The sequence below is a fragment of the Bombus pascuorum genome, chromosome 13, assembly GCF_905332965.1.
Source record: "Bombus pascuorum chromosome 13, iyBomPasc1.1, whole genome shotgun sequence".
NCBI classification, from domain to species: domain Eukaryota; kingdom Metazoa; phylum Arthropoda; class Insecta; order Hymenoptera; family Apidae; genus Bombus; species Bombus pascuorum.
In genome coordinates, this window is record NC_083500.1 from 9,402,226 (window position 1) to 9,425,436 (window position 23,211).

The 23,211-nt window shown below is 36.0% G+C and overlaps 1 protein-coding gene across 10 annotated transcripts in view; it reads left to right on the top strand.

Annotated features, from left to right (window-relative positions):
- LOC132913809 (potassium voltage-gated channel subfamily H member 6) overlaps positions 1-23,211 on the top strand; it is a 142,060-nt gene that overhangs the window by 106,278 nt on the left and 12,571 nt on the right. For 8 of the 10 annotated variants that reach the window (XM_060972388.1, XM_060972389.1, XM_060972380.1 and 5 more), the window contains 5 exons: positions 10,998-11,241; positions 12,134-12,315; positions 14,140-14,160; positions 22,466-22,620; positions 23,055-23,175. In XM_060972388.1, the coding sequence (XP_060828371.1) occupies positions 10,998-11,241; positions 12,134-12,315; positions 14,140-14,160; positions 22,466-22,620; positions 23,055-23,175 (723 nt within the window). The remainder of the gene's footprint in view (positions 1-10,997; positions 11,242-12,133; positions 12,316-14,139; positions 14,161-22,465; positions 22,621-23,054; positions 23,176-23,211) is intronic. The other 2 variants (XM_060972382.1, XM_060972387.1) reach the window with 1 other exon arrangement.

Genomic DNA, 23,211 nt, shown 5'->3' on the forward strand with positions numbered 1-23,211 from the left:
TTTTCAAATTAATCCATCTACATACTAAATATATCGATCACCGCCATCCACTCCCCTGCTCCATAAAAAATCTATTATCTGTAAACATGTATTTATTTCTCCATTAAAGACACTATTATTATCATCGTTTTATGGTGGAAATATCCAGGCAAAAAATAATTATCTTCAAACATCAGATCCGTTATACATTCAACGATCAAAGAGGAAACGAACATGAAAACATATAAAATCCGCGGCGTCGTTCCACGATCAAAAACAACATTTCCCTTGAAAATCGTGAAACGATATAAAATAATCTGTCGTAGCAGCAATAACTGGCGTCGTATTGTCGGACAATAAAACCGTGGCGCACCCCACCCCGTCGTGACATTTAATTTCGGTTTAAGCGATCAAGGCAGATGTTTTCTGAAAGCATCTCGTCGGTTCGTTCGGTTCCGCGACGCTCGAAAACGGACCTTCTCGCCTCTTTAGTTTTGACGCGCGTACGCGAGCGTACGGCTGCGGCCGTCGATTCCAAGCTCCGCCGAAATTAGATCTTCGCGCTGGAATTCTCCTCGATCGTTTCCTCTTCTTGTTCTTCGCGTTGCTGTCTCTTCGTTTCGTTCCAAACTTTCCATCAAATCTTTACTTCGCGAAGATTTCGTGCAACGAAGTTCAAGAAAGTCAAAGTCTTCCTGCAGGAAATGCAGGCATCGTGTGATTGGTTATATGTTTACCATTTGTCCATGGATCTGGTTGAAAAACTTCACACGGAGAAGTTCCTCGAAAGTTAAAGTTCTCACGGGAAAAATTTCACAAGGAAAACTACCCAAAGAAAACGCAAAAATCGCGCGTTTACTATTTGTCGATAGATCATGCTAGTGGAGAAGCTTCGTCGAAGTCAAACTTCTCACGAAGAGAGTTGCGCGTCAAACGCAGTTTTTGAGTCAAAAGAAGCGAAGCACGAACCCTGATTGCGTTCACCATTCGTCGATCAAGGAGAATCAAATTACCAAATTTGCGCGAGTGGTCCCAAAAGTCTTCGTTAAAGAGTCAAAGTTCGCGAGAAAAAGTTTTACCGAAAGTTTGCGCGCGTGATTCCACAAGTCTTCGTTCAAAGGACAACGTTTTGAGGAGGAGAGTTTCGCAAAGAAAATGTCAGAAGAGTGGTCACGTTTAGTTTCTAGACCAACAATAAGGAGAATCAAATTATCAAACCGTGCGAATAATTCCAGGAAGTTTCACTGAATAGCCCAAGCAACTGATTCTTGTCTACAGTCAAGTGTCTCGTCAACCACCACTAGAGAACTTGCAACTTACTTTGAACACTTACAAGCGTACTTCGAATTGGCCACGTTTTCGAACACAGACTCAATTTCATCGACTTCCTGCCTCCTTTCTAGTAGAATACCCGACAGATTCTTTTGTCGAGCGAATTTGAAGCTTCCCTTTCTTTCAGCTTCCTATCGATCTTCTAGAATTTCCTAGGTTCGAAAAAAGATCGTGTCTATCACGAGTCACAATCGAATCAAGATTCCATTGAACTTCCATCAAAGTCTTCTCGGTGTTGGGTCCATTGGGGCTTCCGAGTCTTTTGTCCCAAAGATTCAGCAACGTTCGATATGGATCCGGCGATTTAAGAGGTTCTGACCAACCTAACCTAAACCGAGGTATTCGCCACCACCTCCCTGCGGATCTTTTTAACGATGAATGACGCGGCTTGTCAACTTCAGTCGAACAAGAAGATCCCTCGTCGTACATCGCGATAGGGTTTCGGCCTAATTGGATTCGACTTTACAAGTACTATGGAGATAAGCCAGGCGATCTTGCTGTATCGATGAACCGATCTCGGTTGGAAACGAATCGGTGGGGAAGGTCGATCGGTGAGCTGCACACCTCGGCCCAGACACTAACCAGATACCAAGCAGACACCGGAAGTGATGGTACCAAAGAGGATGATTATTTCTGAAAACTATGTTGTTAATTGAACGTGTTAGTTTTGGTTTCTCGTATGGTTTATCAATGACTATGTGTGACAGTTGTTGAAAAGTGAAAGAAGAGGGAAGGTGCCCGTGAAGAGCGTAAGAGTGGAAGAGTGTGGAACAGGTGGTTTCTTGCTTATTTTCACTTTCGAGTTTGAAATACGCCGAGTGCTTGAGTTGGCTGGCGTCGCGGTGAAACGCGAACTGTGAGAGCGCCAACTGAGAATGACTGTGGAATTTTTTATGAAATTCTCGGCAACCATGATGCGCTCGTACTTCGCGAAAGGCAAGAAGCAGAAGTTCGGATCGACCCTGTCGACCGTGTTCGACGTTCGTATCCAATTTTCGTTATTACTCGTGATACTAATCCTAGGCTAGTTCGTTAAGTAACTGTCTCGTATTTCTTCGATTTAACACGTCCCACTTTCTTCCTCTATTAAGTGTTTCCTCCTTGATTCTTTTGATAAAAATTCCAGAGGATTTTGTGATTTCGTATCATTAGTACGTAACCGATTATGTAATCAATTTTCATTAGTGTTCTTCGTATTAATTATACTCTAACTTTTTAATCCTCTTTTAATCTGAATGTTTAAATAAAGGTGTTGTACTTTTTTCTAAAATCTTACGAATTACCTCTTCTTCCTGCTTTTTTACGTCAAAATCCGAAAAGAGTTCACCAGTCACCGAGATTCGTTTTAAAATGGATTACCTTCGAAGGTAGTGATTTATGACGTTATACAATTTCGCTCTCAATTCTCGTGACACGACTCGTTATATTGTCGTAGATGTAAATCAACGTGTCGTACATCTGCATGCATTTGCACAACCATTAATGTCTAATCGACGTCCGTATCCAATTTTTGTCGTATTAATTCTAATCTAATTCGTAAGTAACAATATTCCGTTTCTATAATAATTGAACGAATTTCTCCTTCCTCAGAAATTTTGCAAGTTTTCTCTTTGGAAATTTAACAAATGCTCTCTTTTTTTTAATTTAACAAATCCCTCTCTTCCTTGAAAATAAATTTGCAAAGATATAACATATTTCTGCCTCATACATTTAAAAAATGTTCTCTTCTGTCTGTATAATAAATTTTCTCGTGAATTATTTTTATCAAAATTCAAAAAGTTCCCAAGTTAAGATTTATGCATTTCAAGACGAGTCAACCTGAAACGCAGTACATTCTGATATTGCAAAATTTGCTGTTCGATTGTCGTAACAAGACTTGTTACATTGCCATAGGCGTGAATCAAACCATATGTACATGTGCATTCACACAACCACTAATATGGGATACCACACTTCGAGATAGATGCACAAGCATTTGTGTATTCAAGCCGAAATGCAGGGTGCGTTAAATCGACCACAGCCGCCATTCTTAGTGGTGGAGCTTTCATTAAACAGACCTGTTATTTACAACGTGAACAAACGTGCCCACTGGCAACCGGAGGGATTTTAACTTTCACACTCTGACAGCAGTTTCCTTTCCACAGAGGTTGCATTATATCCCAATACGAGAACGCAAGCTGTGCTCTGTCGTTGACGCGACCTGATTTTCAACTAACTCGACCACGTCGATAAAGGCTTGATGAACCTTCGTATCCCTTTTTTCTAGAGATGTTTTATCACTATGTTATTATTTCTTTCCTTTCTTGGATTTTTCTTTACTTAATCGTGGAAACACTGGAAACAAAATAAGCATAAAAGAGATGTCTTTCGTAGAAACTTTTATTAAGGATATTTGTTAATATTCCTTAATACTTTGTTAAATTATGGCTTCATGATTAGTATCGTTTGATTTTCCAATGTGACAACTCTTATCTGTATTTCTAATTCGATTTGAGCAGAATTTTAGGAACTTTTATTAATCACATCGGATCCATTGTTAATTATTATTATTTTATTATTTATTGCGAATATATCAGTTTACGTTATCAATCGTTATAGATATATACCTTTTTTCGAGTACTAGTAACAACGACTGAGCAGATCAACTTTTGTAGATTTTTGGAATTGTTAGTTCTGAGAATTATGGAAAGTAAGGGAGAAGTTGGTTTTTAATTTTAGCTTCAGATTTTCATCAATTGATAGATGCGATTGTTGCTGGTATAGTTATTCGCGAAGAATGTTCAGGTTGAATTCCTGGTGTAACGAACGCTTTGCAATTTTGGAGAGTGTGCTCAAAGGGGATAGCCTCTGTATTTATTAGCGGAAAACAGGTCATTTCCGCATTACTTCTAGGAATGAAGTTGTACAGGAATTTGTCGGCTGATCACATATTAGCAGCTCTCGCGACATTCCGTTCTCCCAACATAGAGCGAGGGCTAAATAAGATCCGAAATACCAACGATGAATAATACAGCGAATTATTCCATAAACAATAATGACGTTATAAAACACAATATTTATGATAAAGAAAACTAAAGTTCATTGAAAAATTTTGTCACCAAATTGTTTTATATTCACATTACTTGGAAGTTTCATCAAATTGAAAGTGTTTGACATAAAAGTGTAATATTGCTGCAAAAATGGTCTGTCATTGGAAATTTGGTAAATAAATTGCTTTATAATAAAATGCATTTTAGATAACAGAATTTCCAACTGATCCTTTGCAAGGATTGAAAAATAGATTGATTTCAACCCTTTCACGATTCTTTTTCAATTTATTGATAGCTTTTGACAGAGAAAAAATGTTATATAGCTTACATTAGGTTGTAGAGTCACTGAAGCAATATTTCAAGAATAAAAATACGACGAAATAAATGAATTATTAAACATTTAAAAGACAGTCACGACTAAGATCAATTAATGCAAACTTCGCTTAAAACAATTGCTCTTTTTCCTTTAAAAGAACAAAAGCGACAGAACTTCCTGATCAATCTAATATTTTCAGTTAACCTTCCTGGAAGCGAAGTAAGATGAACTCTCAGTAGCATAGACCTTACAACTATAAATTCCAAGAAAGTTCTGTCGGTAGCTGAGAATCCTTTTAGACATGGCAGTGGAATTTAATTACTGTTGGGCGAGCTGCTACGCGAAACTGTTTGAACTTTTTCCTTTGGCCTGTTCGTTAAACGCTACTATACAACTATTATATTCGGCAGTTAGCTTTCGGTAATTCCAGGTCACAACGTGATCTAACCAACGCCACGTAACGTGCTCTTCTTCATCTCCGCTGCTCACGTTCAATAATCTCAAGTTATCTCCCGTAACTCTAATTGATTCGAATTTTCTCGATATGCATAATGCAGGCCACAATTATTCGAATACATATTATCATATTTATTAGACAATTCTAACAAATTTTACTATATTTAATATTGAATTATTTTACGTATGAGTTCACTATTTACTGTTTTATATATGTCTACTATTTTAGTATTTTAATATTTGGCGTTTACTATTTTAATATTTTAATGTTTACCACTTTAATATTTTACATATGTCGTGAATAAAATAATTGATTTTTAATAAAATAGCTAGGAAATAATAACAGTGGGTGACAGCCAATTTATACTAAATATCAGTAAGCGTCCTAATACTTATAATCGTCAGTGTATATTCGTCGAGATGCCAATTGCGCTCTAATTACTAATTAAATTTATATATGAGAAAGACGTGACGTAATCTGAGTCGATTTGAATGCTGGGATTCATCTGCTGTATACAAATTCTTGGTAAGAGAACTTGTTGGACTTCTCCGTGTATCAGGCAGCATCTGGTGCACCATATGCTCTAATTACGAAGCTGTATGTCGAGCTGTCTGCTTCGCGTGGTATTTCACTGATTGCATTCGGAAATATGTGGTCTCTCTGAAAGCAAAGTGACGTTCTTGAAATTTTTGGGACACTTGGTACCAGGGAAATCTTCCATTATTTTTACCGAATTCCAAACATATAGTTGTAAAGATTGATTTAATCTGTAATTTTCGTGCTACATAAATATTCAACCTTTCGTGCACATAAATTTTCAAGACGAAAATTTATTACTAGCGATGAAGAAAACCTTCGATTATTTTTGCAGAATTTCAAGGCAATAAAAGGGAAAATATATTTGGTTCCCTGAATTAGTTGTTCACATTCGTGTTACCTAGATATTCAGCCCTACGTGTATCGAAGTAGGGCAGCAAACTGTGCCTAAATATAGTAATGAACTAAGGATTCATCGATTCGAAGCCAAGTTCGATTCCAGAGAAGTATAATAATCTTCTAAATTGCTCGCGAGCCTTGATCATCGAAACTTTGGCACATTAGTCTCTGACCTAATTGATTGTACCAGCTCGAAGAAATCTTAACGAACACTCGCGGGATTCACCCTTTCTCAGACGCTTTTTCTCCATCGAGAAATCAACGAAATGGTCGCTTTTAAGATAACGAGTGGACGCGCGACCAATCTGGAAAACGGTCGTGAAACAAGGTCTGATTCTAATGGTTCTTATTCTTTTGTATCACCTAATTCTTGGCTGAGAAAGTCCCCGATAGGCGTTGGACATTCTTCCGATTGTCCGAGCCACGATATATCTGAGTCATAAAATCAGTCACAAATTGAAATAGACACATTTCGAATGTTTGGACGAATCAACGAAACGATGCTAAACCAATTTACAGGTGTAATAAATAGATTGGTAAATATAAGGGTATAAAATTTTGGTTAAGATTTCAGTTAGGGTAGAGAGTATTTCCAACATCAGAGTCGATATATTTTTCATAGGATACTGAAATAAAGATTTGTGCTTCCATTACAATTTCGCTACCTAGCTTTTCAATTTACTGGAATAGTATTATAATTAATATTTTCAGTCCTGCTTATAGACGAGACAATCTTTTTCCTGTTAAAGCTCTAAAAAACCTAAATACAATTTTAACTTAGAACATTTATAACATTTCAAAAGAACATTTCCAAATGCCTAAAATCCAAAAGCATAACACTTTAGTGATGGACGTAACAAAATTTAGAGGGATATTTTGTCGTAATATTACTATAATTTTATAAAACGAAATTCTATTCTATAAGGACAATGAATAAACATCGTTACTAATACGATGAAAAGTATCTAATACTAAGTCACGAATAGTCATATGCAAATTTCAATTTGAAACTTTCTTCCGACCACGACTATAAGGGACTCATCGCTTCAATTTACGGTAACCCACATCGTATCTCAGGCAACACCATCCAATATTTATAGCTCTCGATACTATCTTCGAGATGCGCGTCCCGAAAAACAGGTGCAATTTCGAAATGTAATTCCATACATCCTCTAAGAGAAGCCGATTGCACGAAAATTCGTTCCTTGGACGAAGTCCATGGGCGTTTCCTCGTTATTTCCTAGCCAGAAGCTTGTCCACGCATTAATTTGTGCCTCGTTAGAAATAACGAACATTCTTGAACGACCTAATGACGAAGGGTCATTGAAACGAGGCTGTCGGGTCACGACCTCGCACCCAGGCATCGCGCGTGTAGAATTGCACACAGGTTCTAAAGAAACACATAGGCCGGTTCACCTGGCTAGAGCAGGTAGCATGAATAAAAGATAATCCATCCGGATTTACATTTTCCCAGGTCGTCCGTGACGAACGACGACTTTCCGCTTCTCTCTGTACCTCCTCTCCTCGTTTTTCATCCCTTCGCGCCATGCTTGGCCGACTCTAGACAGACCTCGCGATTCGTAATAAGAAATCAATGAAATGTCCTGTCCGCGGCATAGAGATATTTAGGTCTTCAACTAAATCCAGACAGTCTGCGGTCGGCTTGGAACGTTTTGCGTCGGGCTTCTGCTGGGAACGATCGTTTATTTATAATTCTGGACACCACCGTTAATCGATACAACAGTTTGACGTATTAATCGGACGATACGTGGATCTTTTAGAATTTGTTCGAATTAAAAGGTCGATTTTCTTGAAAGAAACCAATATTTGTATTTTAGAGAAATTATTAGATCAGATTATAGAATTATATTTTAAAGTTATGCAATCCTTTTGGAACTTGTTAAATTTGTAATCTTGGGCTCGTTCTTTAGCCGGTATATCAGTCTTACGTATTAATCCGACAAGACGTGGATCCTCCAAAATGTTTCCTAATTGAAACGTTTTCGATTATAAAATTTCATTAAAACTCGTTAGTTTTACGATCTTCGGTTCGAGTATTAATACCGATTCTTGGTATTAATCGAACGGTGCGTGAATCTTCTAGGTCTTTTTCTAATTAAAGGACCGACTCTTTTTTATCGATGGCCTTCGAAAAGAATTACTGCAGCGATTAATACAGGAAATATCGAATACTCGTTAAATTCTGTGCTCGACCGTTAATCGTTACGACAGTCTGTATCGCGAATCTCCGACAACTGTTTCCAATTAGAAACGTCGACGTTCCAAATCTATTCAGTGGTGTTGAAAATGAACAGCGTATCATGCAAATTCTTGAGAGTTTCTTAAAGTTTCAAGAATCGTGGAAATGGAAAGGAAGAATAAAATACGCGGACGTTTATTAACAATATCATCTACTGAAAACGTCATCTCGAGAAGCAGCAGAGCAGAGATTCACGTGGTGTTCGAGCAACAGATTCCCGATCGGCCAGGTAAACAGAGGGGCTACGGTGGCGTGTGGCGAATAGTCGACGAGGAAGTACAAACAAACGTGGCGGAATAAACGGTTGCGCCCGGCAGCATGGAAAAATAAATGGAACGGAGCGGAGCGCCATCAGCGCCATTAGACGAGCGGGAAACGAGCCGGAGAGGAAAGCGAGGCAACGGTTGATCATCAGCAGCCTGGTGATTAGTTCCGATTAGAAAGGTGCACGGTATGCCTGCGGAAGACTTGTTATTGGCCTAGCTGAGGTCGTGAAGACAGCCGCTATTAAGGTAATAAGGCTAACCCTGCTAAGGTTGGATACTTCGAAACGTGGCCGGCGTAGGGTGTGACGACGGGGTTGCCCTAACCAATACGCCTCCTCTACATACATGTACAAGGGTACTCTCTCTGTACGTACATGCACATACAACGTGCACACATACTTGTGTACACGCTCACATTTACTTCTCACTCTCTCTCTCTCTCTTGCTCTCTCTTGCTCTCTTCGTCGTCCTCCCCTTCGCCAATCGAACGCCGCCACCCTTCGCGGTCCGCATTGCATCAGTGTGAGGCTAGCACTCGACTAGGACTCTTCCGGTTCTTCCTCTCCGCGTTGTAAACAACTGATATTCCGGTATTTGGGGCAACGTTCCGTCCAGTGGATCGATATCCCCGGTTCCTCGAGTCGTCGAGCTTTCACTGGGATCGACAGTCGTTTTACCGCCGCTTTTCCGACTCGGCTCAACTCGTGGAAGCGCTCGATAAAACGTGATGGTGACGAGGATCTCGAGGGCGTGATACCTATATGGAAGAACAGGAAACACACGAAATAATCCAGAAAGAATTTTCCATATATATATCTTTTTTTTTTTATTCTATAGCGTGGGATAAAGAGGCTGGATATTTGTTTCTTATATAAGGACACGCACACAGAAGCAATAGGAGGAAATGTGGATCATCGACGAGTGAATTTATTTACCTGTGGTTCGCGTAATAAGTTCCGCCGGTCGCTGGTGAAAGGGCACGTGTGCCAGGTGTGTGTCAGTGGGAAGCATAGTGTGTGCCAAGTGTTTACTTATGGTCGATCGGTGGCCGTGGTTTCGTTGTAGAACCTCCACAAAGGCCGGCTTAAATGGCAGAGAGTCCAATTAGCAACTCGAAACGCTACTGTGCCAGGCAGGTTAGCTGTCCTCCGCGTGTTCCATATCACGGTTCTTCTTATTCATCTCATTTCTTTTTCTTTTTCGGCGATCAGAAACTTTCCCCGACGAACAGTAGCAGATGGTCCCTTATCAAAACTTTGTTTCGTCTTCACCGTAAATCGTTCGGTTTTATTAAAACGATTAGTCTGCTGGCTGAATCAGATTTCGTCGGGATTTGAGCTCAACTCTCACGATAAACGACGGGATTATCTTAATTGTCACCACTCCGAATCCGTAGGAAAAGATCAATTAATACGATAGAATTCCTATTTTCTACGTTTTTCCTGACCATTTTTTCGAGAAACGCGTTACTAACGAGCGGAGCATTCGAAATTTTTCGTACGTGAACGCTCTCTGTTAATGGATTTCGTGTCGAGAAACGAGGTTAAAACGCGGCGACGCTTAAATGAGTCGGACTGCGGGGTAGAAACAAATCTTCCTTTCCACTCTGTTGAATAAAAGGAAAATGATACGGCGCAAAGTGATAGAAAAGAGTGAGCGTGGGTGGTTTATTTTTCGCGTTTCTGACCGTATTGCTATTCGACAGAAAGGAAGGAAAGTTGAAAATATAGAACGAAACAAAGGTGTTTCTGATATTGTTCGCTCGGCCATTCAGCATGGAAAATAACGCGGTATTGAAACAAACGCGGGACATTTTGTTTTTCTCAACTCCTACAAACATAGCAATAACATTGCCATGTCCTTTTCCATCGAATATTTATCAACTGTTTGATAAATCAACGATCGACGCCCGTTCTTCTTTTTCGAATCTGTTTTTCGGCGAAGATATTTTCATTTCAAAAACAAATTCGTGCAAAGTCTGCCGAAACATCGTAAATTAAGAAGAACCCATGTTAAAAACTAATAATAATAATCTTCGCACTTCCTTCTGACTTATAATAATAAAAATAATCGAACGATCGAGGAAAGAGGATCGAGCAGAGATAAAAATGTATCGAGTTTTCGTCTTTCTTATTCCAGAGACGAATTATTTTCTATTTCTTCTCCTACATCTTGAATTATTCTTGTTTTCTTAATTCAATAATTTTTAGAAATTAAAACTCCTCTATTGTTTAATATTCATATGAGTTATTTAATTAAGAAAACAGCAAGAAACATAGGAATAACTTTTCAAATGAAAATTAGGAGGTGAAAAACTCAAATCTACGAAAATTAACCGTTTCTTTTCATTAAGAAGAAAGTGAAGAAAAAGAGGAACGAATGATGAATATATTCTTCCCCAATATGTTGATATGTGCTCCAGGTGCTGTCCCTTGGAAACGATATCCTCCCAGAGTACAAATTACAGTCACCTAGGATCGGCAAGTGGACCATATTACACTATTCACCTTTCAAAGCGGTCTGGGACTGGGTGATATTGCTGCTTGTATTGTATACCGCTATATTTACACCGTACGTCGCCGCCTTCGTCCTGTCGGATCCGGATTACAACAGCAGGAAGAACAAAAAGTACAGTGACGATCCCATCGTCATCATAGACTTCATAGGTGAGACACGAAATCAATGATCGATATTGGACAAGTAAGGCTGCGGTTACAATGAATGCGTACTCGATACGAATTGACATTCTGACGAACTCCATATGCCAAAGTTAATCAAATGTATATATAGATTTTTTATGAGTGTATGCATTGCAGTCTTTAGATGTTTCACTCGTCGGAATGCCAGTTCGTTCGAATACATATCCATTGTAGACATGGCCTAACACAAGCCGGAATTCACGTTGTCTGACCAATAGAGTCCTATTTCACTGCGCGTCCAGAAAGTTCATAGCGTTTGTGTTACACTCAGAAAAGGTCAGAGTTTACGGAATACGTGGGTGTTTTCCTAATAATCTCAAAGATAGAAACACTGCGAGAATAGTAACTTTTGAAAAGTATGGTAGAATTTATTACAACGAATGTGGTCGATTGTAGAACTTACAGCATTTGCTGTGTATATATGCGTTTAGGAATAACTCGTTTCAGATCCACGGATTAGCAGCGAATAACGTTAGCATAATAAAAATAATATCACATCTTTTCTAGTTAATTTATATAGTAAATTTCATTTAATGAATGTAAATTAATAAATCGCGATTATTATAGTATTTAAATTTTATGAATAAAAGTTCCTCCTTGTAACACCCGTTCCAGTATATCCTACTATGTTAATAGAAATATCGAAAGAGACGTTGATTCTTGAACTAGATTTTGTGAAAAGTTATCATCGAGAATTTGAGCACGATAATACAAAGTTCTATATCTTCCAATTTTTGTTTTGTTTCTTGTCCATTTACTTTCGAAGAATTTTTTTACCGACTCGGGATCAAGCGATAGAATTTTTACTATTGTTTCTTAAATCGAATTAGTATTCTTAACAAAATGTTTGATGTTTCAGTCGACGTCACTTTCATAGTGGACATCATCATAAATTTTCGCACGACTTTCGTGAATAGCAACGATGAAGTGGTATCCCATCCTGCAAAGATAGCCGTCCATTACCTGAAGGGTTGGTTCATCATCGACCTAGTGGCCGCCATACCCTTCGACCTTTTTCTCGTTGGCTCTCACACTGACGAGGTAAGTTTCGTCGCACGCTCCACGTTTTCTGAGAATCTTCTTTCCAGGCTGAATCTGATCATCGTCAAATCACTTCCTATCAATCGACCATCCCCCCTAAGAAATTTCATTAACCTCGTGATTTAAAAAATTCCAATTATATCGAAGTAATTGCACTTCTGTTTCAGAGAATTTCCCAGTTACCTAAGACAAATTTTGATGAAACGTTTGACGATAATTATGTGGTAGCAGAATTAGAAAGAAAGAATGGTAATAAGATTCACAGAAAAACTCAGAAAATGATTCATTCGGATATTGTTTGACGTTGGAGCGTTCTCAAGATGTGAAACGTCGATTGAAATAAATTTTTTCAAACAAGAATGTTAAATTTTAAACAAAAGTGATTTGACGTTAAGATCAGGTTTTCGGCTGAAGTTTCTAGAATGTCGATGTTAGCTCGTAAATATGATTAGGATGACATGCCGAGCCCAAGTTAAGTGCCCATAGGTGTGTCTTACCGGATTGGTGCTTAGTTCGTTTTCCCTTTTTTCGACGTTTCTCGGTGTTGAATGATTTCTCTTTTTTCTTTGTCGAAAGTTAGTCGATTCGACGTATATTAAATGTGCACACAATGTACGTACCGGCAAACGAGAAGGAACTTTAACGGATTCTCGTTGTCTGGAACGACTCCACACAAGTTTCACATATGGTACACGTACGTTATATAGATCAAACAATATCGAGAAAGAATCGAGAAAATAAAAAAGAAAAAGAAAGAAAGTTTGCTCGAACAGAAAAATATATGTCTCAATCAAATACGAATTTATTTGAACTTTGAAAGAAAGATACAAATTGGCATTCGCGTTTTAGCATGGAAATACTTTTTTCCTTTTTTTATAATATAAGAAAAATATAAGAAAGAAAAAGATAAATTTATAACAATAGCATTTAATTGAATTTGTACCTGTACACACACGTATGCATACACACTTGATCTATACATGTGTAAGTAAGTTTAGTTCTCTCGCTGTGAAGATTTCTGCTCTGATTGTCGAAATGTTAGATTTTTATTGTCAGTTCCTTGTCAAGATTTCTCTTCTGTATTCTTTGTCCCGTGTCTTATTTTCTTTTATTTTCCATCGTTTCAGTTTTTCTCAATTCAATTTTTTATCGTTTTACGTTCGAACCGTTCTGTTCTGGTTTCCTCATGATTTCTCGTGTCTTTTCTTTGCCTCTCCTCCGTGACAGGATATTAGCATATGCCTATACGCAAGATAATCTTTTTTTTCCATTTTGTTTCCCGGTGCTCGTTAGAAAGAAAAAGAGGAAACGATTCAAAACGCAAAATCGAGCACGTTAAAAAAAAAAGAGAAATATAGAAAATAATGATGCACCTGCGAATAATCTATATGACCCCTTTCTTCCCTGTGTTTCTTGGTGGAGGAGCAAATGTAGGGCAGTGTAATTTTAATTGCGCGTGCAGGAGAGTTTATTTCACGAGCACTTTGCGTAAGTTGAAATCAATCTAGGAGAAATTAGCGAGAGTTTTATGTCTCGGCAAAAATCGAATAAAATACGTCGAACAATTTTTCTTTTTCCAAGATCTTCTAAGAGAGAAAATGTGAATTTTTTTACGAATGTATCGATTAAATTAATTCCCATTGTCTCAGTAATTCTTTCCCGAAAAAATAGAAGGAAAGATCAAATGAAAAAATGTAGTCCCTTTTTTCTGTTACTTTCCTACTCTGTTTTTTTAACAGAAAAAAAAAGAATAAAATACAACAAATTAAATCATCACAAAATCATAAACGAACGAATTTTAACCTGAGTTTAACGTTTCCGTAGCTCGGCTTGGACAAGGACGAGGTTAGTTGACACACATACACACAGAAAAATTACTCACAGGCTGACGTTTCTTTTCCCTTTTCTCTTTTGTTGTTTCTTTAATACAAACGCAGGTTTCGATTTACACACGTTTTTTTACACACTAATGATTAAAAATTCACCAAACGCAAATAAGAAACACGTCTGATATTTTTTCTTGCACAGAATTTTTTTCTATACAATCAAACCCATTTTGTTCTCGATGTTCCGCATCGACTTCCACGATCTTAACCCGTACACGTGTGTGTTCACCTTGTACACGTACATACACACACGAACACACACTCACACATATACATGTACATGAATCACGATCAATTTACACACAAGAACCATACAAGAAGAAAATTCGACCAACTGCAACCCCACGATTTATCAAGGAAGTTAGAGCGAAGTCGATCGACATTAAAGAAAGTAAAAAAAAAAAAAAGGAAATAAAAGGAAGGAAAAAAAGTTAAATTCATTTTTACTATAGTTTAAGTTAGTCATGTTAGACTGAGAGGGAGAGAGAGAGAGAGTAATCGGCGATGAAATCTTGTTTCCAGATTTTTGGAAGCATTCGTTTGCCTCGGTATAATCGTAGAAAGAAAACGAGAAATGTCGATCGACTTGCTCCCGTCCTCTGCGGCGTGAAAAATTTCTCGACGATGAACCTTGAGGGAGCGTCTGCATGTTCACAGTAAAGTATTTTGCAATGGAAAAGCGATACTGTAAATAATAATAATAATAAGGATAAGGATAAGGATAATGATCAGTGATAATTATGTATTCACGTACGATCTCTTGGTAGGAGAATCGATTTGCATCAAAGTATAAAACCGTAGCTTTCAGAGGTACTTGTTTTTGTTACCTTTTTTTTTTTTGAGCTTAGCATATCCTTCCGAGTATACAAACATTTCTGTAAAATATATATTTTTTACCAATAGTACGAAGTATGAATGAAGCGCAAAAAAAGATGAAAAATATTTTCATAATCAATGTTTCATAAAATTATTGTATTGTATATATATATATATATATATACACTCACATATTTTATATATATATACACATAATATATCCTGATTAGGTAGTTGATAGTTTTAGATGAATTATTCCTAACAAATATTGATCCTACGTTACAACGTAAAACGATCGATTTTCCATTTTTTTCACTTCATCCAATTTTTCTCTCGATCTTTTGTCGTTATTATTCCTTTTCTCACTTTCCCCTTTTTTCACATAGTATCGTAGAAACTTTATCTAGGTATCAATACTTGTTGAGAATAATGCAAATAGTTAGAGTGTTTTCTGTAGTTAGTGGACCAACGAATTTTTCCCCTGTTTTTCCTTTTTTTTTTTACCAAAAATATCGATGGTTGATTTAATCGAAAGAATTCGAACATCCATTCATCGATTTTGATCCGCCTCAAATGTGTTGTATACATATTGTGGCACGAATTAGATGATACTGTATATCGGAGCTATTCAAGCCTGATCAAAGATGAAATGAGATTAGAGAAATGGCTGGCTAACAAAAGGAATCAAGAGAGCTTGCTAAAAGAGCGTCGTTATTTTCGAACGTTTCTAAATAACCTGCAGGGAACGTTTGTACGTTTTATCTCGTTTATATCTGTTGCACTTCAGCTTCTCTGTTTTTCTGTTCTCTCTCTTTCTCTCTCTCCCTCTGTCTCTTCCTTTATTTCTTTTTTTTTTTTTTTTAAGGATACAAGGTGCAGTTGCGGAAAACCTCAATTGTTAATTTCATAGTAATTAAAATATTCTGCGTTCCCTGATAAAATGTTTGCAATAATTCACAATATCGTGTACGAAAAACTTTAGTAAAACTATAGGGTAAACAAATATTTAGTTAAAATATCAAATATCTCATCATATCGAAAATATTGAAAATCTGAAACTTCAAGCGTTTAATTATGGACGTCATATTCAATATTATCTGATCAATCTTCTTCTCTGAACTATTCGATGTATCATTCCCATGTATCACGCAAATTATAAAGTATTATATTTAGTACTATAATGAATTGTTTTAACTATTATTCTGTGACTGCACCTTTTAACTAAATTTGTGTTTCGGGGTTGCAGAATTATCCGTGCTTACTTACAAGTGTTTCGACCTTCCCCTAATGTAACGATATAAAAGAAACCGTGTCGAAATAGAAATGATAGCTCGTAAAAAATAATCCCAAAGAAAATCGATCTCTCGCAGTCAAATCGATTGTTCCAAAATTCACTGATATCAATAAATGCCCACACGATACACATAGTTCAGAGTACTCTTGACAGTACTTTTACGTATAACCGTATAATGATGCACATACAATGGTTCCCGAAAGTATATGTCGCTCTACCATACGATAGTAAACTTTTATATCTATACAAGGGATTTTGAAATTCTGTTACCACTATAACGGGGTACGGATATCATGATTATATTGGTGAAACTTGAAATCAATCTGGAAGTGTATATAGAAGTTATAAAAAGTTTATTGCAAATATATATTAATAAAAAATAGCTATGTTAAGCGTATGATAAATGTTAAATATGGTGCCACCAAATATTGAAGTTTATTTATCTAACGAATAATTGACTGTCTATGTACTTTTGCGGTGTCTACAGAATATACACTTGCAAATATTTTCTAATTTCTATATACATTTCCAGGTTTGTTTCAAATTTTACCAATGTGATTATGATAGTCCTGTCTCATTATATGTAATATTAATTATAATACATTCATAAGGTTTCTACAAGTGTTCGAACACTTTTGTGATGTGCTGAATAATTGTTCAGTTCTTTTAGGATACCAAAATATAACCAAATACATGCTCGTCTTCTGATCAAATCGTAACAGAATCGTGATTTACTACCCCTAGACCATATAGCATAGTCTAAAAAGAAATACAAAATAAGAAATTAAAGATAGACGGTTTCTAAGGGAAAAAGATCACACGTATACGGAATACACGCACATATACATGAATAAAGTGATATATAATACATACACAAACGCATAGAAACACGCGAAAGATGCAGAGGATCACACAGTAACACAACGAACACACCCCGAAACTGAAAGATTTTTCAGCGGGATTTTGTAACGATCGTATGTAAGCTTTTGGCGTTTTATCTCTCTGGATTATCCATTAATCAATTCTCTCTGTTGATCTTCTATTTTTACGTTGTCGAGCTTTTCTCTACCATTTTTATTAATTGCGCTTCTGTTGCAAGCTACATAAAGAAAGTCGTACAAGCCCGGCCTAATATGATAATTTTTGTGTGTATACGTATTATTACCATTTAAAGTAATTTCCTCATTCGATGTTCTTAACAAATCTGTTTTGTATTTTACGCTTTTAATACAAAAAAGACGAGAACTCATATTCCTTGTTGTATCATGTTTTATTATAATTGTACATCTGGATATTTTTTGTACACGATAAATGATCATGTGTGTTTTCTATCGCTTGAACGCTTCGTCTTCTTTCTACTTACGTATAATATGCCTTGTATAACGATCAACGGGTTGCTAGGAGATATTTACACGACAAGATGTAAAAATCTTTCCTTTCTCTTTGGCTGCTGGCTCTTGGTTGATCACCGTATATTCGAAGGTTCTTGTATTTAAATTTATTTCATCCAATACCATACACTGATCGAAGTATCAGTCTTTCAAAAGTCAAATTTTTGTTAAATTGTTAATTACATTCTTTATTAAAGTATCAATTTCTTCACATCATCCAGGTTTAATTAACATTCATTATCTCGATAAAGAAATCTTATTTTTATAAATTTATTTATTACAAGAAGATAGCATAAATAATTAAAAATTTCAACGAAAATTTGAAAAAATAGTGTATATAATAATAGTCATTCTCTTATACATTTGATCAATATGGCTTCTGAGCGACTCACATGTGGATCATATTGTAAAGTTTCGTGGAAGCTTGTAATATTGGAGTCCGGAGGGAATTAAATATATGAATTGACTATTAATCGTGATATCGCATATTGACTTTAACGAATTCCCATATTAATAAATCTGTTGCACTTCTAATAACTACTAAATTAAAGTTAGAAATTGTATAATACTCAAATTATATGAATTATGATAGATTATCGAATCCTCAAATTAACAAAAGATTGCTGAAGTGTTAAAGTACTGAATTCTCAAGTTAACAGATGTATGAATCACCGAATTTTTAAAATTCCAAATCTAGAAATTATTGAATAACTAAACTTTTAAATAGCAAAGTTTTTAGAAATGCCACATTCTATTCAGGAATTATCAATTGTTTAGATGACTCAAACAATCATATCTTACCATAATCATAAACCTCCATACTCTATTCAAGCCATTAGCCGTCTATCCTTTAACGACTACAAACTATCGATCATTCAGATATTTGATTACCCAACGTTATTCCAACAATTCAAGGTACTAATTATTCGACAATAGTTTATCTGGAAGTCAGCAAGCATCCACGACGTTGAAGTCGTTTCAGAAGTGAGATAAGATCGCGTTAGGCAATAAGATGGAACACGTTGTGTATTCGAAGCTTCCACGATGCTTTCTTTGATGCACCGGTTCGCGTGTACATCGTAATAACATTTCTCGTATTATCAATCGTTGCTATCAAACGTCCTCGGATATTCTTGGTAATCCCGAGGCCGGATAAAAGACGGCCAACTTTCTCATCTCTAGCCGATATATCGCTTAGTTCGTCCCAGGCCATAAATCGCGACCGAGTCTTCAAAGCACCGTGGCCATCCAAGCAAAACCAGAGATAATAACGTTTTAAAAATATCGCGTTACCATCCATCATTCTGTTTCCGTTCGACCAAAACTCTAGTGTGATTTTGTGGCACGAGCATGACGATTTTTCGATCGCTTATAAAAGAAAGAAAAAGATGAGGAAATGGTTCGAAGGATGTACAGAATGATTTTTATGTATTGTCTTTTTGACTAAATTGTTGGAACATAATTTACAGGTGAAAATTTTAAAAAGATAGGTAGTATATAGTGGAAGTTTATTTACCTGAATTTTTCGAGAGACAAATATTTGTAAAGCATAGTTTGTGTAATACGAGTCTATTGATTGTACTATGACGTTTTATACTTACTGTTTAAGATATTTATGTCATAATATTTGTATTTGTAAAATACTTGCAAATTATTAAACATACTTGTACTTATTGTCAAAATACTTGTTGCATAAAATCCGATATGACAATTTAAGCTTTAATTGTTAATTTTAAATCAATCACGACTATGCAATATATACAAAATAAATATAATCAACATTCCTATTATTCTATAATACAGAATACATTGCTATACGTGCACATGTTTCAAGCTACGATCGATATTTGCTTCTAACTTTGTAACACAATATTTACAGCAAAAAAACGTCATTTTGTTTTCACCTGTAGATTATGATCATACAGTTTGGCACCGATAATGCATATAATAAAAAGTTGGACTAAAAAAATTCAAGATACTCTGTATAATTGCTTCAGAATGCGAATTAATTCGTTTATTATTACATTGATTGAAATAGCGTAACTATCGCCGAGCAACCCGTGCAACCAAATACCAAGTTCGAGATTACTCGTTAGCAAAGTTATTTAGACGAATGGTTCAGTTTTGGTTGGAGCGTAGTCGACTTTTGCATGATAGAATCGTTAACGAATTATCGTTCGATCGAACGATCTTTTTTCTTCGATGCGGCTAATCGAATCTCGAACCAACGACAGGTAAGGAATTCCATCGAAGAGAAAGCATGAGTATTTACTGAGTCTGTGTTGAGCAGAATGTTTGTAACGATATATGGTTGTGAATGCATAATGCTACTTACAACAATCCTTACGACCGACTGTTGGCGATGTTGAATCTTGATCGTGGAAAATGATCAATGATTCGCCATGTCGATCTCGATCGATCGAAATGTTTGGTACATACATTTGTATTGACTGACGCGTATAAGAGAAGAGAGAAAAAGTAAAACAATAATCACAGGTTTCGTATAAATCATCTCTTATCGTCATTAATAATAAATAATACAGGAAATACCCATAAGTGGGAAATTTTGTATGGTTACAGACAATTTGAATAATTTTTTCGAAATTGTGAATGTTTTCTATATGTAATAAAATATATCCACTGATATTCTCAATCTTTTGATAATAAAATTCTAGATCATCGTATATCAAAATTAAATCTCTAATTTCAATGCATCGGAAAGTGTATTTAAATTATCAAATTTTCAAATGGACAAATCTATAAATTACCAAATTCCCATCGTATCGAATCCGCGAATTATTGAATTACTCCCCAAATTGCAAAGGGTGTTATGATAAATCTGTGAATCGTTAATTAATCGCAGTATCGCCCATAAATGATCGAATTCCCAAATTAGCAAATCCATTAATTACTAAGTTTCCAATGTACCAAATTCCCAGATCAACAGATCTATAAATCACTGAACTTTCAAAGTATCGAATCCCCCAAGGTATACTTACTCAGAATATAAAGAATAATCCAAATGGAATAAATGAAAAAGTTTGTCAGCTCTGAAAACTTTGATAGATTAGTTGTAATCATACAAGATACTTCTCTTATGTTCATTTTGCACGTATCTCCTAACTTTCGGCCCGTTTCGCAACCATGGACGAGATATCTCGCCATACAATGTTGTTCATACGATTCCACGAATATCCCACGAGTCTGTTTTTCTGTAATTATAACTTCCGCATTAATAAAAAAAACATATGGAATATCTCGTCTGTGATAGAGATGCGGTTAATGGCATATTAGTGATTTATACGAAACTGTAATTATTGCTTCAGTTATACTCTTCGCTATAACATCGATAACATCCTTATAAAATATATTCCTTCGCTCCTTGTTGTATTAGCCACGATGTGTTTCGAGTGAATATTACAATTAGTAAGTACTACGCCTACCATTTTTGTTTCTTTTTGTCTCTATCAGAAGAAATTTACACATAAAGTGATATTCAATTGAACGTAGCTACTTCAATAGTAAAAGTTTACAAACTTGAGAGCAATCATTTCTGTTGAAATTGCCTTGGAAATGCAATGGACGAGACTATCTGCTCGAAAGTCAGTTGAAATTTCTGCAATTTCTTCGCCTCTTTGACACATACAAAAATGTTCCAATTTCTTTTTGTCTAAATGAGAGATTAAAATGAAACGAAGAAAACTTTTTTTTCTTTATTTCGCTCTTTTTTTCTTATGAAGATTAAATATTCCTGAAAAATGAAAAGAGGATGTTAAGTATTGCAAAGCTTCTGGCTGACCTAAAAGTGACCGACGTCTCGATCGATCGAACTCGAGGACGACAGTCGGCGTACTAGAGATTCCTCGTAAGAACTACGGTTAAAGCCATAACTCAGACTGTCAAACTGACTTTGGCGTTGCTGCAACCAAGGGAAAACCGTTCGATAAAAACCTGATTACGTGGAATGCTTATTGTTAGTCTAGAACGTCTGTATATCCAGGCCAGATCAATTATTTATTACGTTTCTATCTAGCGTTACATTTTTTATCGGGTCACTGCATTCAACCAAGATAGTGTATCTAAAATATGAAATATGCAAGGAGACTGCGAATGTTTTTATATTTATGATACATGGAAAATTTATGCATATAAGAATGTATAAAATATACATAATGGGTAAACCTATAGAAAATATTTGAGTTAAAACAATTGTTATAAATTCAAGACTGCAAAATATAATATACAAAAATATATAAAAAGGCCAAAATAAAATACTTATCGTGATAATTAGTAGCTATATAGGCGAAACAAGAAGTTCAATTTATTTACATTCGTAGAAATAAATTATGTAAACATCCACAGGTTGGTTACGTATAATACTTAGAAAGAGTGAAACAGATTTCTATTTATGTGCTATATTTTCCAGTGTTCTTCTCAGTCTATGCACAGAATTAATTTATTCACATGATTCCATTGCTTGTAGCGATACGAATTCGTTCTTCAAAAGTGCTAGAAAATAAAAATAAAAATTTAATATCCAGCATTAAACGTAATCACGTTTGAAAGAATTGGGTGAAATTCCAAACGCAATCCTATTGAAACGTCCGTAATGAAATTATCATGAAATTGGTACTCTTCGTGACTGATATTCGACTGATGGCCAAAGTCAGTTCACTTTAGCTTCGACGGAAAACTCGAGCAAAGAACCAAGAGTGTCGTACGGCCGAGCGTGAGATCGACAAAGTGTGACGTGTTCTTTACAGACGACCACGTTGATAGGACTATTGAAGACTGCTCGTCTTCTGCGACTCGTCAGAGTAGCCAGGAAAATCGACAGGTATAGCGAATATGGAGCTGCGGTTTTACTCCTTTTGATGGGCACCTTCGCTCTTAGTGCCCATTGGATGGCGTGTATATGGTGAGTTTCCCGTTAAAAAGTTTGAAATATTAATCCCTAGATGCATAGCGTTTCTACTTGATAATATGTTACAAATTTAAAAATGCGTTTAAATATATTATTATGTCTGAAGACTACAAAAGAAGAACACGATATGTCGCATTTTTTAGCTTTCACCAATCAATTATTTTTTTTTTATACTTTTTACAATTTTTTTCTAGATACAGTGAAATGTCATTTTATTATTTATGTCATATCAAAATACCTTTTTTATTCATAAAATGATATTAAAGTTAGAAGATTGACGTACGTATTGCGTTTTTCTTTTCTTTTAAGAGTTGAAGAAAAGAATTTGTGAAAGAAATTAATTTTGTAGCGAAGGAAATATTATTTCTAAATTTGTAATAGATTCAAATGGAGATAAAATGATAAAAGATAGAATCGTTTTGTTGAAGGTATGCCATAGGAAACGCGGAGAGACCAACGCTGAAGAGCAAAGTCGGTTGGCTCGATATTCTGGCCAACGACACGCATCAGTTTTATTTTCACAACAACACCGGAGGGCCGAGTATAAGGGTGAATAAACTCATCAAACTGTAACTTTTTAACGTC